Source organism: Sturnus vulgaris, chromosome 8 (genome assembly GCF_052056855.1).
Source record: "Sturnus vulgaris isolate bStuVul1 chromosome 8, bStuVul1.hap1, whole genome shotgun sequence".
NCBI lineage: Eukaryota > Metazoa > Chordata > Aves > Passeriformes > Sturnidae > Sturnus > Sturnus vulgaris.
In genome coordinates, this window is record NC_142250.1 from 21,583,424 (window position 1) to 21,599,585 (window position 16,162).

At 35.9% G+C, this 16,162-nt stretch overlaps 1 protein-coding gene across 1 annotated transcript in view; it reads left to right on the top strand.

Moving 5' to 3' along the window:
* Positions 1-16,162, top strand: part of KIF20B (kinesin family member 20B) — a 34,909-nt gene that overhangs the window by 14,944 nt on the left and 3,803 nt on the right. Inside the window, exons 16-30 of the mRNA XM_014875438.2 lie at positions 525-750; positions 1,317-1,378; positions 1,563-1,682; positions 3,286-3,451; positions 6,418-7,615; positions 8,930-9,068; positions 9,356-9,478; positions 9,930-9,990; positions 10,617-10,742; positions 11,004-11,125; positions 12,055-12,210; positions 13,076-13,252; positions 13,813-13,977; positions 15,191-15,394; positions 15,757-15,834. Coding sequence (XP_014730924.2) covers positions 525-750; positions 1,317-1,378; positions 1,563-1,682; positions 3,286-3,451; positions 6,418-7,615; positions 8,930-9,068; positions 9,356-9,478; positions 9,930-9,990; positions 10,617-10,742; positions 11,004-11,125; positions 12,055-12,210; positions 13,076-13,252; positions 13,813-13,977; positions 15,191-15,394; positions 15,757-15,834 — 3,123 coding nt within the window. The remainder of the gene's footprint in view (positions 1-524; positions 751-1,316; positions 1,379-1,562; positions 1,683-3,285; positions 3,452-6,417; positions 7,616-8,929; positions 9,069-9,355; positions 9,479-9,929; positions 9,991-10,616; positions 10,743-11,003; positions 11,126-12,054; positions 12,211-13,075; positions 13,253-13,812; positions 13,978-15,190; positions 15,395-15,756; positions 15,835-16,162) is intronic.

The following is a 16,162-nucleotide window of genomic DNA, read 5'->3' on the forward strand; positions in this document are numbered from 1 at the left end:
GCAGTAGTAGCTACAACTGAAACAATGAGAATTATTCATCCACTTAAGCCATAACTAGACTCTTAACTTGATTCTGTCTTGTGAGAGTTTTAAACTTTTTTTTCTAAAAATAACAGAGACAAAATATCAAGTTAGTCTTTTGGGTGTAACTTAGCATACTAAATTACCACAGACTTGAACTCAGAAACTTTTCCTGTTATATTAAAATTTCAGCTATATTCCTTCTAAAACTGTTTGTTTGCTCTGTTCATTCAATATTCTCGTTGGTTTAAAATATGCTAAGTTCTACAGTAAACTTAGAGGGGATGTAATGGTGGGTCATTAAATGTTGCAAAAATAAACTAGCTCTAGCTTGATGCTAGAAACTGGCACTCAGTGCATATGAACCCACAAGATGGTTTTAAAGTCAGAATTATAACTGTACTTAATATATTAGAATTCCTAATGATCTTCCATATTTTCTGTAGAAATATTGGCTTTTATGTAATTATTTGCCATTTCTGAATGAATATATACTCTTTCAGAATGAAGAAAACAGCACAGACACAGGGGCCTACATTGATTTTGGGGGTGTTATTGATTCTCTGCAAAATGATATCACTGATATCAAAAATCAGGCAGAAGCAGCACACCAGTACATTGTGTCCTTGGAAGACCCACAGGAAACTATAGGGTGTCTTGAAAAACAGCTGGCAAAAATAACTGCTGAACTAGATGAGACCAAGGAAGAGCTGAAAAAGAAAACCGAAGGTAAGCTGAGTCTAAGTGTGATGATAAAGACACAAAAAAATAAATGACTGAGTACTAAAACAGGAATAATAATCTCATAGAGCAGCACTGTGTAACCAAATCATGTGTATAATGGTGGTAATCCTTTGTTTTGTGTATGTTCAGGTTAAACAATTCTACAGGCCTTGCTCATTTCATTTTTAAGATGAAACTGAAAATTGTCAATTGCAGACCTAAGAATTGTGGGATAAAACATCAAAGTTATTCTTTTCCTTGTTGTATTGTAAAGTACAGGGATTACGTTTTGCTGATGCAGTGTTTACAGGCATCATGTGGGACTCTGGAGAAAAAACTAGCAGCACCTCATAATGATCTTAGCAGAGGTCTGATACGATCTGCATTTTGAATGGGTTGCAAGGCCCAATTGTCCATGTCAGAAAATCTGAACAACTTTTGAAATGTCCTAGTAGAAGTCAACTTGAAAATAAATGTATTAAAAAACTACTGAATTACCAGAGGACAAAAAACATGGATTACTGAGTAAACTGTGGTGGCTGATTGTGATGTAGGCTTTTTTCCTGTTACAGGTTTTGAAACACAGAGGATTAAATTGGATGAGTCTGCTGAACAACTTAAAGCAGCAACTGAGGTGACTTTCTCCAAAAAAACCCTGTACAAAATTATTTGCTTTAATACAAAATTTCAATAACTTGAAAATGTTACTAGACTATGCTTCTAGCTTTATTTTTATATCAAGCATGGCTTAATAAATCTTGCTTCTAAAAAGCATGGTAGAGTTCAACTTAATGCTGAATTTTTTTTTGTTTTTTAAGAAAATGAATATACAGAATGTAAGGATTCAAGAACTGATTGACATTGTGAAGCAAAAAGATGAAACTATTATGAGACTACAAGGTCAGATAACCTGTTCAGAAGAAACCATAAAAGAATATGTAAGTCTTAGACATCTTAATTGTCTTTATACAAAAAATCTTAATGTGCTTATAATGGACTTTACTTTGGAAAATTGGAATTTTGTTTAAATAATTGCTGTTTACTTCAAATGATAGCAGGTCAGGTGGTGTTGAAACTAAAGTCACAGCAAAATGTTAGCAGGAGTGTGTGTAAATAATGAGACTTTCAGAAGTACTGATCTGAAGTTATTATTAGAGGACTCTAGATAAGACCAAAAAGCCATTAAAAAAAATACAAGACCTCAAACTGTGAGGACTTAAGACAGTGGGAATAGAGCAAGTGCATCACTGTCTGAATAAAAGAGGAAGAAAATCAAGATTTGTTGCAACAAAAGGTCAATTTTAGTTGAAGTTAGAATTTCAGAACATAAAGACAATAATTGTGTAAGGAAAAAAAAATCAGTGTATTCCACCTACCATCATCATGTTTGCACACTTTCAAGGGAAGAGTGTTAATGTGAATGTATTGAGCTGAGTTTGAATTAAGAAGGTATGACATAGGTATCTCTGCTTTTGATGTGATTAATAAAACTTTATTAATTGTATTGTATTAATTGTATAGTCTAATTAATTGTATTAATTGTATAGTCTAATGCTATCTGCTGAATGCTGGAAGGTAGCTTGGCTAAATGTATGCAGGTGTAAAAAAAAAAAGTAAACATGCAGTTAGAGGTTTTTTGGGATTTTTTTTTGAGCCTGATATTCAGTAACCTGAAGTAATTTTGAGAACATGTTAAGTGAAATTTAGCACTCTGATCCATTTCTCTTGCAAAAACTCAAAGCTTTGGCCAAACTTTGTCTTGTGTTCTCTGCCTCACAGCTGCTTAACTTGTCAATGTTATGAATGCTCCAAGAGTGAGTGAAGTGTGATGATTTAGTATTACTGCTCCTTCCAAGAGCAAGGCTCTGACTGTCCAGTGGTTCCATGAGACTGTGTGGCATGAGATTTTAAACATGATCCCAAACCTCAATTCTATAGTCTATTGTGGTTTTTTATTGAAGTACTTATAGATAAATTGGTCCTTGACAGCCCACATGGCTTGCCACTTGTGTCATCTTGCAAGTAAACAATTTTTTTCTTAGTCAAATAGATAGGTGAAGTATGTATGGCAGAGCTGACTAGGCTTTCAAACTGCATCAAATGTGTCATGACAAAAATGATTTGTGGCTTTGCTGAAGGTTCTTAAAGCTCCCAACTCTATCAACCATGATCAGAAAGTGATGAATTTGTAGAACAGATTGTGTGCTCTTTTAATGAATTGGGAATTTCATCAACTCTTGTGACACTGAAAATTGTTTTCAGATGGTAAACTAAGTCCTCTTAATGAAAGTCATGTGTTTTGTAGTTCTCTAGTCTCTTGCTCAGATTCCTGTACAATGCAAAAGTATTGTGTTTCTTAGTATCTGAAGTTGCAGGAGCTCTTGGGTTAACTAACTGATCTGTCACTGAGTTTTCCTCTGACAACCCCTTTGCACCTTTACCCTTAAGGTTCTGTAAAAATATTAGTATAGAAAAATCTGCTAAGCCTTATAAGAGCTCGATTTGTACAACTTCAAAGTAATTGATCCTATTTTAACACAGGAGAACACTTTGACTACCATTAAGAGACAATTAGCAGAAAAGAGCTCTAAGGAAGTGATTGAAAGCAGCCAGTTCAAGAATTGTGAGGAAACTGTATTGGAAGTGAGAAGAAAACGTTGCTTGGAAAATAAGCCTACTGCAGAAGAAGAACCACCTACAAAGAAAGGTACAATTTCTACCATCACTCAACAGGGGGTCTTCAAAAAAGGCTTGATTACTCTTCCAGAACAGAAGAAAAAAGTTGGGAAACGTAAACATTATGCTCTGAAGAGGAAATCTGCTATGTTCAACTGCAAAAGGAAGTAACTGTTCTCTAAATGTCATCTCTTTTGCAGAGGGCCCTATATTGTTTACTCCTAAATGATTTAAATAAAAGTTAGTTTTTAGACTCTTTCCTTTCTGATGCTCTTTCTTATCTGTGTATGTATCTGCATACCCAGCTGTAGTTCTTAGGCAATTTCTTAACAGTTATTGCATTACATTTCTTGTTGCTGGACTTCTGAGAAAATAGCATCTTCTGTTCAAGTTTTTGAAAATTGCCTGAGCAAGCATCAAAGGTGTCAATGACTTACTGATTGTTCAGTCACACAGTATGTGCTGTGAACCTTGACATTTCATTCTGTGTGCTGTGAACACACCAGCTCTGATCAAGGTGACAGTGCTGGCAAAAGAAAAATTAATTTTACTCCCGTTCAAGTGGAAAGCTTAAGTCCACAAATGACATCTTTTGTATAGCTCTCATGCTTGCACTTTCAGTCTTTTTTGCTTTTCTTACTTTATCTGTGAGCTTATCAGGTGAATAAAATCTATTAATAAGTGAGATTGAACTGTATGACACTTGTGCAAAATGGTATTTGTAAGAGCTGTCTGCCTCTACCTTGACTCTAGGAACCAGCTTGGCTTTGGTTTCTCATAGAACTATGGAAAGCATATGCAAAAGCAAAGTGAGAGGCCTTTCATTTCTGTAAAAGGAGAATTATCAAATTCACAGGATCACAGAAAAATGAGGATACGGAATAAACTGAATGTTGGACTATCATTTATTGCATTGTGCAGTGAAAGAACAAGGGAGCACTCAATTGTAGTACATCAGTTTTAAGTTGGTCATGCGTGCTAGTAAATGGGGTAACATCAGCCTGGCATGCAGGCACTGGAGCCCCACACACTGGGGCTCCCCAGAGCTCTATAATGTGTCCAGTTCTCTTCAATGTCTTCATAAACAACTTGGATCCAGGACCCAAAACTCTCCTAAGTTTGCCAATGATAGCTGTTGACTCCTTGAAGGCTGGGAAGCCCTGCAGAGATCTAGACAAATTACAGAGCTGTGCAATCACCAGCCCTATGAAGTTAACAAAGATAAGTGCCTGATTCTGCACCTGGGACAGGGTAACCCTGGCTCCAGGTACAGACTGGGGCGTGACAGGCTGGAGAGCAACCCTGTGCCTGATGATCCTTGAGGGTCCCTTCAAACTCAGGATCTTCTGTGATTCCATTAACAAAGCCCTTCAAGCAGAGAATATTGAACTTCTCATATTTGCTGCCCTATAAAGCAGGAGAGGCAGATAATTCTCAGATTGCAGGCACAGTTAGATAAGCCAACAGCTAACAGGTGCATATATGATAGTGAAAGATTTAAGCAGGATTATGTTGTCTCAATTCAATGTCAAGAGAGGTCCATAGGAAAGGGCTGGCCCTGCCAGTAGTAGAAAAAGGATTAAAATAGTAGGCTATGTCAGCTGATGCTGTGTCATACAGTAGGGCATTTCTGTTGTTTGTACAACTGCAAGTGTCATTTAAAGCCAAGACTAGGGACTTTGATAAACCCTGTGTTAAGATGCCTCAGCACCTCGTGCTTTTAGTGCAGCTTGCAGAACTCCAGTCCAGGGAGAGGAATATGTAGCATTTTGTCTGATCTGTTTTCTTAGGACTACACAACTGGGCTTTGAGGGAACACTATTTCCAAATCCGAAATTTTTAATCGTGTAGGATTTAAAAATATGACCTTATATGCTACAACAGGGCTGCTGTTGTGGTTGAGCTAGCAGAAGCACAAGTAGGAGTGACGAGTCCTGTCGACTTTCAAAAACCACTGTTGCTAATGCTTTAGAATGACCTTTTGTTAGTGATTCAAATTGACTGTACAACTTGTTGGATCTGTTCAGAGGATGTTTTCCTGCAGTACACCTGTGCTTAATGGTCCCAAAGTGAGACGACTGCCTGACTCTTATCTTACTGTAGGTGCAGCACTCACAGGAATCCATACTATCTCCCTGTAGTAACTACTTGTGATAATCTAATCCTTTGAGATACTCAGGCTTGATTCAATAGCAAAATATAGCATGCATGTTACTGAAGGGACACAACTGGATTATAAAACAATTGTGTGAAATACATGTGATTTTAGTTAAAATGGCTCATTACTTTGGGAAAACAGTCTTAATAAAACATGGGAATTTTGGGTCGGAATGACATGTACGTCTTTCATGGAGAACTTTACATGCAATATAGTAGATCTGAACATTAATCATTATCTTTCTATCTAAACTTTTATTTAGTTTAGAAACCTATTGAATACAGAAGAGAGGAAGGTTCCAGACACAAACCAAAAAAAACCCAAAAAACTTGTGCTGTGTTTTTTTAGCTATGTTTTTAGAGCATGCATAAAACTTCTCAGAAATGGGTATGACACCATTGCTCCCCTAAATGGAGGATGGGTAATTGCTGGCTCTATTTAAAGGGATTGTTGAATCAGTGGAAGTAGAAATTGGTTGTCACTGTGAATGTTACCTAGCTCATAGGTGTTGCAAACACTAGTGAAATTAGCTAGATTTTTCTGCTAGTGGGGCAGAATAGAAGGTTGGAATAAAACTGTAGCAAACTTTTTTTAAGTCTTCTAAACACCTTTTTCTGCAAGTTATGCCTGGAAGCCTAAGAGGCATTTTAATGCGTGTAAAATGTCTCAGAGGGTTCTAACGACTTCAAGACTCTAAAATGCTATGAGATGTGGCTTTTAGGTTGTGCTAATTTTCCACACAGGAATTACAATTTGGTGTTGCTAGTGACTCGTTGATTTTAATTAACCTGAGCTCTATGGGGATTTATTTGTTCTTGTTGTTTTGGTTTTGTTTTTAGGAGACAAGAGAGAGAGTTGGGAAAACAGCAGTCTTGATCTGAAGAGAACTAATAATTCTGAGACCTACATGGAGATACTAGAACTAAAGGAAAGAACTGAAACCTTGGAAAGTCAGATAGCTGCACTTGAAGAACAATGCCAAAGAGAAAAAAATGAAAAAGAAGACCTAAATCAGCAGATAACAAACTTGCATCTCCAACTCAATGCTTCTGAAGAAAAGGCTTCTGTCCTAAATCGAGAACTTCACCAATGTCAAGCTGAATATCAGGAGACTGTTTCTGAATTGAACAAACAGAAAACTATAAATAAGGAACAAGAAGAAAAGATTATTCAGCTAAATAACGAAGTAGCAGGTGCTAAACAAAATATAATTGACAAAGTGTCACAAATTAAAACAATGCAGTCCCAGGTAGATGAATTGTATAAATGTCACTCACAATCTTATGCTGTGGATATCGATTTAGTTAATGCAAAGGATTCCTTAGACCCTCAAAAAGATGAACCAGAGGCAACTGAAATGGGTCCTCTATCCATGCAGTTCCAAAGTGCTTCTACAGCAGATCTGAGACAGGAGAGCTCCTTTCACCGCAGTATTGAAAGCATGTGGGAAGAATGCAAAACTATGATTAAGGCTTCTTCACAAAAAAGTCATCGGATTCAACAACTACTTCAGCAAGTTGAAGACTTAGAGAAGAGACTTCATGATAGTGAGAATTACAATAATCAACTAAAAATAAAATTAAATGAGATTACAAATCAAGATCATCAGTCTGTAAAAGAAAAAGATCTTGTGAATCAGTTACAAGAGCAAATCCAGAAGAAAACCCAGGATTTTGAAAAACAGGCTGCAGAAAATCAGAGAGTAATTGCACAGTTTCAGGAGAAAGTTACCAGCTATGAAGGAGAAATAAGAGATCTTGAATGCCTATTGGAGGCTTTTAGGACTAAAGATGACAGGATGAAAGAGTTAGAAGAAGAACTAAAAGAAAAAGTATCTACTATTTTAAATCTAGAAAGTAACACAGTAGCCCTGCAAGAGAAATGTACCAGTGTAGAAAAAAACCTGAAAGAACTCAGTGATCGAGAAGCAAATATGAAGGATGAAGTTGTGCAATTGATGAACAGTTTGGAGACCATGAAACATGTTCTTCAGGAAAAGGAGAAAAATGAGCATGAGCAAATACAATCTATAGAACTGTAAGTAAATAATGAGATTACTCCTAACCTTTTAACGATAAAATTAAGTTAAAACTCCCTTATATCAACATCAGTTTATTTTGACATACCACATTTACATGTTTATAAACTTGGTTAACCACACTGCTTCTTTGAGAAGTTTCTATACACTACTCAAATTTTATATTTCATATTCTTCTGGCTGTGTTTTCCTCACCTCTTTGTATATTCTTTCAAAAATATATATCTAAATCATGTGGAACTATTGTGCAGGAGCATACAATGAAAAATTATTTGGGGATTTCTAACGGTTTGGTTGCAGACCCTTTCTGAAAGAAATGACATAGTGCAGTGTTGTATCCTGTAACTTGTATAAAAGTAGGACACGTTTTCTTTGGAAAGGACTGAATGGTAAAAGGAAAGGAAGAAAGGGAGGGGGGGAAAGCCCAGGGAGTAAACAGATGGTTTCGGTAACAGCTATTCTAGGTGAAGAGTCTACTGTAAGACTAGAAGGAATAATGGGTGTAGAGGGTGGAACTTTCCTCAGCACCCTCTACTTTTTAAATCTGTAAGGAATAGGAGATTATGTGCATCTGACAGAGTATATTTGCTATATAGTAAGGAAATTGCAATTATGTAAAAATAGCTTTAAGATGCTATGTGGCCCTTCTCCTGACTCTGGTTTCTTTAGTGCCATATCTGTGGGTACTGCACATATTCCAAAGTTCAGCATGAAGGTCTGATGATCCCCAACCCTGTGCTGGTGAAGCTTTGAAGGGATTTCTTTTTGTGAGGCCTTGTAATGTATTGTTATTTATAGGACCTGTTAAACCTTCCTTTAGTTAAGTTAAAAATCCAAGATGTCTTCCTGGAAATTCTTTGAAATAAATGTGATCACTTAAAACTAAACCCATCAAACTTATTCTTTACTTTGCAGAACTTGTGATGGCAGGGTTTATTGCCACGTTATTGGTTTTTTTCCACTTTTCTTTTTATTCATCTTGATACTTAAAAGAACTGGGATATAGTTGTCAACTTTAAACTTAGTTGATTTTAACCTTGGGTTTTCTAATTTGTAAGGTCACCTAATGATAAAAATGCTTGCTCTGCTGTGCTTAAAAAGATAATATTTTCTAAAAATTGAGTTTTCAGAAGTGAATCTGAGCAGTTTGTTACTTCAGGCTCATATAGTAAGGCATTGAAATCCAAGTGTAAAATTATAAAGCTTGTTATTGGTCTGATAGAACTGAGATTCTATTTGCAAATAAAACAACAAAGAGCCTGAGCTAATATGTTAGACTAATGTTATTTATGTCTCCTAATTTCTAACCCAAGGCTACGTAAAGATCTTTCTGAAAGCTCTGCCCTTGTACAAAGTTTGAAAAAAGATTTGCAGAGGAAAGAGGAAGAATACACAGATTTGAAAGAGAAATTTTCTGATGCCAAGAAACAAATTCAGCAAGTACAAAAAGAGGTTGGTAACCATAGACAAGATGTTTCTTCTGCAAGTTTGAGCTTCTGTTATTAAAACCTATTTTCACAAATCTCAATCTATGGATGTTAAAAGAGATTCACAATAATAAGGCTATTTTGAGTGATGCATTTAGAGTATCTTTGCTTGTACACTACCAGCCCCTGAAATTTAATGAAGATGCTTGCAAAAATTTAACTCTAATTTAAGTAGTTGGTTATCTAGATAACTTCCAGAGATTGTAAAAGGCATATAACTAAATCTAAGTTTTGCTTGCTGTCTTGTTGCAGGTGTGTACAATGCAAACTCAGGAGAAGTCCCTGAGGAAACAAGTTGATGAACTTGAGAAAATCAAAAAGCAGTGTAGTGAAGAATTAGAGTTGAAACAGCGTACAATCCTGCAACTTAAAAAGGTATTTTGTTTTATAAAATTTTACTTGGTCTTAATTTTTTTTTAACTAATCTACTAACGAGGTAGATTTTCCAAACAACTGGAGAAGCAGGGGTAAAAATAAGAGTAGCCAGCTGAAATTAGTTTTGCATGAAAAACGTTTAAAGAAATTCTCATGCAGGACTTATTTAAAACAATTTGACAATCGGTCTAGTAAATAAATACTTAATACCTGCAGAGTTTCTGATAAGTGACACTTAGATATTTTAGTAGTAATGTCTCTTTTTATTTTTTAAACAGCTGGAATGCTACTTTATACTGTATCAAGAACTTATTCTTTGGGACTATTTGTCTTAAATGCTGTACTTATTAGTTATTAAATTAAAAATGAAAAGCTACTAATTTCTAGTATATGTATTTGTTTCTTTCAGCATGTTCTAATTTCTTTAATTTGATATCAATGTGATATTTAGGAGCAGTTGAATAACGAAAAGCTGGAAGAAATCTCCAAACAGTACGAGAAGACACAAAAAGGTCAGAAAGAACTATTATTGTTCCAGTTTTTTGGTGTGTGTGCTACAACAACATGATGAGTGATCATGTCAGTAACAAATTTGGAGAGTCTTCTATATTTCTGTTTTAGAGTGCTGAGATACTCCAACTCAGACATTAAAATCTCAACGTCAGAAAGTAATTCTTATTGAATTGTTATTAGATATATTTGTAAGCAAAGAAACAGTCTCAGATTAGGAAATGTAAGCAGAGAAAGTATTAGTGTTCATTTAGTGACTATTGGGATTTACTTGGTTTTGTTTTAATTGTCCATTTTAGCAAAAGCATGAACTATAACACTGTTGTGTGTGCTGGCACAAAGTTTCTGCAGATTCGATAAACATTTAGTGGTTGAACAGTAGTTAGTTTATCATAGCCATACAAGCCAGAGTCTGATATTTAATACCGAAACACACTTTTAAGTTAAATTGGTGAGAATAGAATCACTTAAGAATTCGGAATGTGGATAGTTCAATATAGATGCTCAATTTCTTTGTAATAGAGGTTTTGTTCTCGGGGAATGGAGAAATTACTTGTAACTAAGGCACTTTGGGAGAGAATGGGACCTAGGAAGAGGTTCATCTCTAAATTAATTTTCAAATTTTCAGATCTGTGTGCAAAGGAAAAAATAATTGAAGATATGCGGATGACATTAGAAGAACAAGAAAAGACTCAGACTGAACAAGATCAAGTGCTTGAAGCCAAGTTAGAAGAGACCAACAGATTAGTTTTGGGTAAGCTCTCCATGGAAAGGGAGCAGGGAAGGAAAATTATTTTGGATATGTATAGGGGGTATCTGCTTTACATTTCTGGTTTTACTTATCAATTGCTATTTAGTCATTACTTTTGCGTAACAAACAGCAATTTCCTAAAAGGTTTATGTTGTCTGTGATCATAGCTCATAAATCCAAGCAGCTTTAGGAGAAGGATAGTAACATGTTCAAATACATGCTTAAAATTATACATTGTGTAAGCTCATTTTGTCTTCTGCCTAGAACTGGAAGCATGGAAGCAGAAATATAGAGAGCTGAACAATCAGTGCAATAGTGACAGCAAAAATGAGGAGAAAACCATAAATGAAAATGAGGAATTAATAAAACTGCAAGAAGAAATGAAGGTAAAACATAATGATATAATTCATACTTAAATCTAAATCCATAACACCCATTTAAGAGTGTAAGATTTTTTTTGTATCACTGCCTTAAAGAGCATGATATAGCAAGTTATTACCCTGGTAAAGGCAACCTCCTTTGAAGCATCTTTTCCGTAGGGCATCACTAATGGAGTGCACCCTGCCCTACATTATGCTCCTGCTTTGCACAGGGTGTCTGTAGCTGCTTTCCTCTTACCGTTGTCTTAATCCAACTCCTGATATCAGTTCCAGAGATCTCTCCTGTCAGTTGCTAAATCAAACTCTCTCTCTCAAGATCTTGTGCTTGCAGCATGGCCTGTAAACCCTTCCTGTAAGGCTGAGGACTTTGCTCTAACTCTCCTTGGATTAGAAAGGAGACTTATTTTCTTAGCAACTTTACAGCTGCTTCCTATCTTACGTGTTAGAATGTCTGACAGGAGGTTTGATTGTTAGAGAAAAGGAGATGAAATTGCTGTGGATTGAAATGACATTCCTAGGTACATGCTGTCTCTGCCTACCATTCAAACCGTACCACAGTGTTTCCCTTTCAGTCTGGAAGCAGAGAATAGTTTTCTAACATATCCTTTAAGGCAGCATAAAAGCTTGGGGATTTGTAAGGTAGAAGTGTCTGTTTACCATTAATTTTTGAGTATGTGTCTGTGATTGATCCAGAATGCTTTGAGGAAAAAACTGCATTCCATGAAGATGTGCCAGTCTGAATAAGAAATGCTGAAAATTGATATTTTTTTTGCAATACAGAAGAAGAAATGAGTATAATACTTGTACCTGGGAGTATGCTTGAGTAAAACTGTTTCTGTTATATTTTTGAAATTAATTCATTCAATGGTACTCTGAATTCTAAGTCTTTTTTTCTCTCTCTACTTATGGTTTTATTTCTGGTTTCATCAAATTAGGAAAATGAGGTGAAGTACCAAAGTGATAGAAAAAAGTGGCTCGAGGAAAAAATGGGACTCATAAATCAAGTAAAAGAAGCTGAGAACCATCGCAACAGGGAAATGAGAAAGTTTGTGGAGGATAGAGAACATCATGTAAAGCAACAAGCAGAAATTGTAAGTGACTTTGTCTCAGCATCCTGTAGTGTCTGTAGTCCAGAGTAAATCATTTATCAAGTATTGAGCAGTGGGGGCACTTGAGAGTTGCTGGCCTTTGTCGGTTCCCTGACTTTCTCACATGACAAAGCCTAGATGAGATGTTCTCTAAACGGAAAAGGAAGAATAGGAAGATCATAAAAAAATCTTAGCACGTAATGGGAGTTAACATGCCTGTTGCTTCCTGTTCCATCACTACCATCTCATGAAGTCTTCAAATTTCATCTTGTGTGTAAAACACCAATAAATAACCTACACTTAAATGAATTGCTCCTTAAAAGCTAAGAAAACTTACTTTGGAAAATACTTGGTCAGTATGCTGTGGTAATATGTGCTAGCACTGGGGAGACTGATAGTTATTGACTGTGGCACCTTATTTGTTCACTGGACTGCATCAAGGTTGTAATTTTTTAATCAGATGAAATTATTGTATGAACCTCTGCAATCTAAAACTGCATTTGCATCTAGAAGTAGTTAGCAATGCCTTTGTGGACCTGCAATCAGTACAGGAGGATATTAGGAGCTTAAAACTACTTTCATCTGTGACTTTTCTTGCCTGAGAATTGTAATTAATAAAATCTTCAAGCGAGCAAACAGGACCTGTGGTCCTGTTCTCAAAAAGAAAATTCTCTTCACAGAGAGTATAAATACAGATTTTTCTAGTTGAAACATGGCTTACTTTTGCATATTTGTACTGAAACTAGTTCTATGTGAGCTTTATAAGATCTGCATAGGCTCTTTAGTAGTAACTGTGCAAAACAAAACGAGCAGACCAGATACCATGTAGAAGTGGTGTTCTATTCTAACCTACCTTTTTAATATTTAGGAAAGACTTGCTGCACAGCTGGTAGAGAAAGACAGCAATCTTCAAAAGTGGCGTGAAGAACGAGATGAGCTAGTAGCAGCTTTGGAAGTACAGCTCAAGACTTTGGCTTCTAGCACCATACAAAAAGATAAAGAAATAGAAAGTCTGAAACAGGCTGCACTGTCGGCTTCAGAAAAGGTCAATTTTCTCTTTCTTCTGTGTTATTTTTTGAGGATTTTTTTGTTACCCATTAATTCTGCAAAATACTATAGCTGTTCTTTGCATTCTGGCTCTACTTTTGTTCTTAAACATTATCATATTGAAACCATTTTCAGCTCATTTAAAAAGAAAAGCTTTACATTTGTTTGCAACTGAATTTGTAATAGTAATTGGAGTTTGAAAATATTTAATAGTTCAAGTAAACACTCTTGTGAATTTGGACTGGATATCTGAAACAACTCTCCCATTTGTTGTCTTTTTCACAGCACAAAGAACTTCATGAGCAAATGGGAGGTGAACTTGGAATTTTAAAAAAGTATAGTAAAAAAAAAGTTTTGCATTATGTTTCCTCAGACTCTTATAAGACTTTCCTTCACTTTACATAGAAGCATTAAATTTTTGGCTTCATATTGGACACCTAACTGATTTACCCTGCAGTTATAAAATTGATATGAACAAGTATTCAATGATGCTCGTGATATATACTACTTTCTTTTGACAGTCCTGAAATTTGTGGCAATTTTTGCTGTGTTTATTAGGATAAGGAAACTGATGTAGAGGAGCTAAAAAGACAGCTGGCAGAGAAAGATGACTTTATAAAGGAAATGAAACAGCAGATTAAGCATGAAAATCCTCAGGCTTTGGCAGAAGTGCCTTTACCTGAAGAAGGACAAGATAAAATTGATCAATCTGTAAACAAAGAGGTATGTTTGTTTATGTGTTAATGATATATTAATAATTCTGTTGGGTTTTTTCAGTGTATATTTCTGTATATAGTTCTGGAAATCTCCCAAAACTTCTTTGTACTTTACCCATATCTTCAGTTCTGAGTTCTTACTCATTTTTTCACGCTCTCAGAAAATAAGTACTTCAGTTAAATGCGTATTACCACTCTATACATTATAGAACCTTTACACCTGAGGCAAAATCTAGTTAACTAGTCCACGTTCTAGAGATTTTGGAGACATGTTGTTTGTTGTGTCATGTCAGTTTGATTTTTTCAGTGTCAAGGGGATTTCGACTCAAACCACATTCATGATGTCACCTATAGTAGTGAGATGATTGTGATCAACCAGCCCATATAGGGGTTCATAAGAACAAAACAGTATCTTGCATCCTACTTAAAACAAAACCAAACCAGTATTCGAAGTGTACATAAAAGTAGAAATAAATACAGTGTAGTATAATCATGTGAATGATTGTATCTGACTTCAGCCATGTGCTCTTGAAAACTTACCTCCCAGTGATGCATATGAGTGGCTGATTATTACATAAGTCATCTGGGAAAAAAGTATAAACATTTTTAAATGTGTGAACACGGCAGACTGGGGGTTGCTTCCTTCCACTGTAGGAAACCCATGTGTAGCTGTGTTAGCTAATGACACTGACTATTCCTGGGCAGCTTTATTAGTCTGCTCCATTCCTGAGAATGCAGTGCTGCTGGGATTCTGGGTGAGATTCCCTCTCAGAATCCTAGCAGAGCCTTTTGGAGAACTACCTTTTGGCTTTCCTTGAGCTTTTATAATTTTCCTTTTTAAGAGAAAGAAAGTTCACTCTTTAGGGTGAACCAAGTTCAGAGAGCTCCCTAAAGATAAGCTACAGAAATAATATACTTTTCTCACAAAAGCTGCTATTACTGCCTATTTCCTAAGGAGCAGCAGAGTTAAGATGGAGACAATCACTAAGAGTTTCTGAGTTGAGGAAAAATTACTTGGAGACAAAGTATCAGGCCGAGTTCATCAAGGAAAATTCTGTCATCATAGATACAAAAAAGTTTAAAATTTAAAAAAATAGTTTAAGATAATAAACTCTACTGTAGTTGATTTCTTCACTTCTATTGTAAGTGATTTGAAGCTAACAGCTGGAAAATAGAACACCTACTTATCTTGTTTTCTTACAATTTCCATATACTTGCAGGACCATTCTGAAATTGTCCTTGACTCTACTGAAGTGTCCACAGAGGATGGAAAAACAAGTCGGTTCCCAAAACCAGAGATGGAAATCCAGTTCACACCTCTGCAACCCCATAAGATGGAAGTGAAGCACCAGGGCAGCCCCTCACCAGTTACAGTTAAAATGCTCAAGTCAAGAAGGAAAAGGAAGAGTGTAGAGATGACTGAGGTATGAACTCGATCAACTGATAAAATCTGTTGTGCAGCTTTTCAATTCATTACTCTGATCATTTCTTATTTTCTGCTGAGACCCCAGGGATATATGTAGGGTATTATTTAACCCCGTGTCTCCCAAGTGGTTTATCTCTGGCCTCTGCTGAATGTAGCCATAGACTTCAGCTGATCCAGACTCTGTCTCCTTGTGCCTCATTTGCACTTTGTCTTTACCTTTTACATTTCTCTCTCCCGGACAGTGCCATTTCTTGCTGTCTCCAGCTCTGATCTGTGGGATTACAGATGAGTTCTATAAAATCATGTCTTTTGGTTTAGGCGTCATTGGGATCAATTAAAAGTTCTTCTAATTTTCTTTAGGATTTTGTGAAGAGTGAGAACAAGAGAAATGCAAAACCTTCTACGGCTGATTCACCTTCTACAAGCAACAAAAAAATGGTTCGATTTTGTTCCATTTTTGAAGTCAGTTTAGCCTTTTCTGTAAAGGTAGACTTGTGAAAAGAGAAAATATTCTTATGCCAGAAGTATCTTATCCTTATCTATATATTTCAACAGGATTCTTCAGTATTTATGAGGTCTTTCTGCAAAACTCTATAAGCTAAAGGATCTGTATTTGCCAAGAATGTGTAGTGTCCCAGCTGCAGTGTGTAGTGATTCAAAGGGGAAGGATGTTGCATATTGAGTAGTTAAAAAGACTGTTTTGAGCATGTTAATAAAGTGTGATGTTATAGGCAATGCCTTTGAAGTAAAACTAAAATTTATCTAT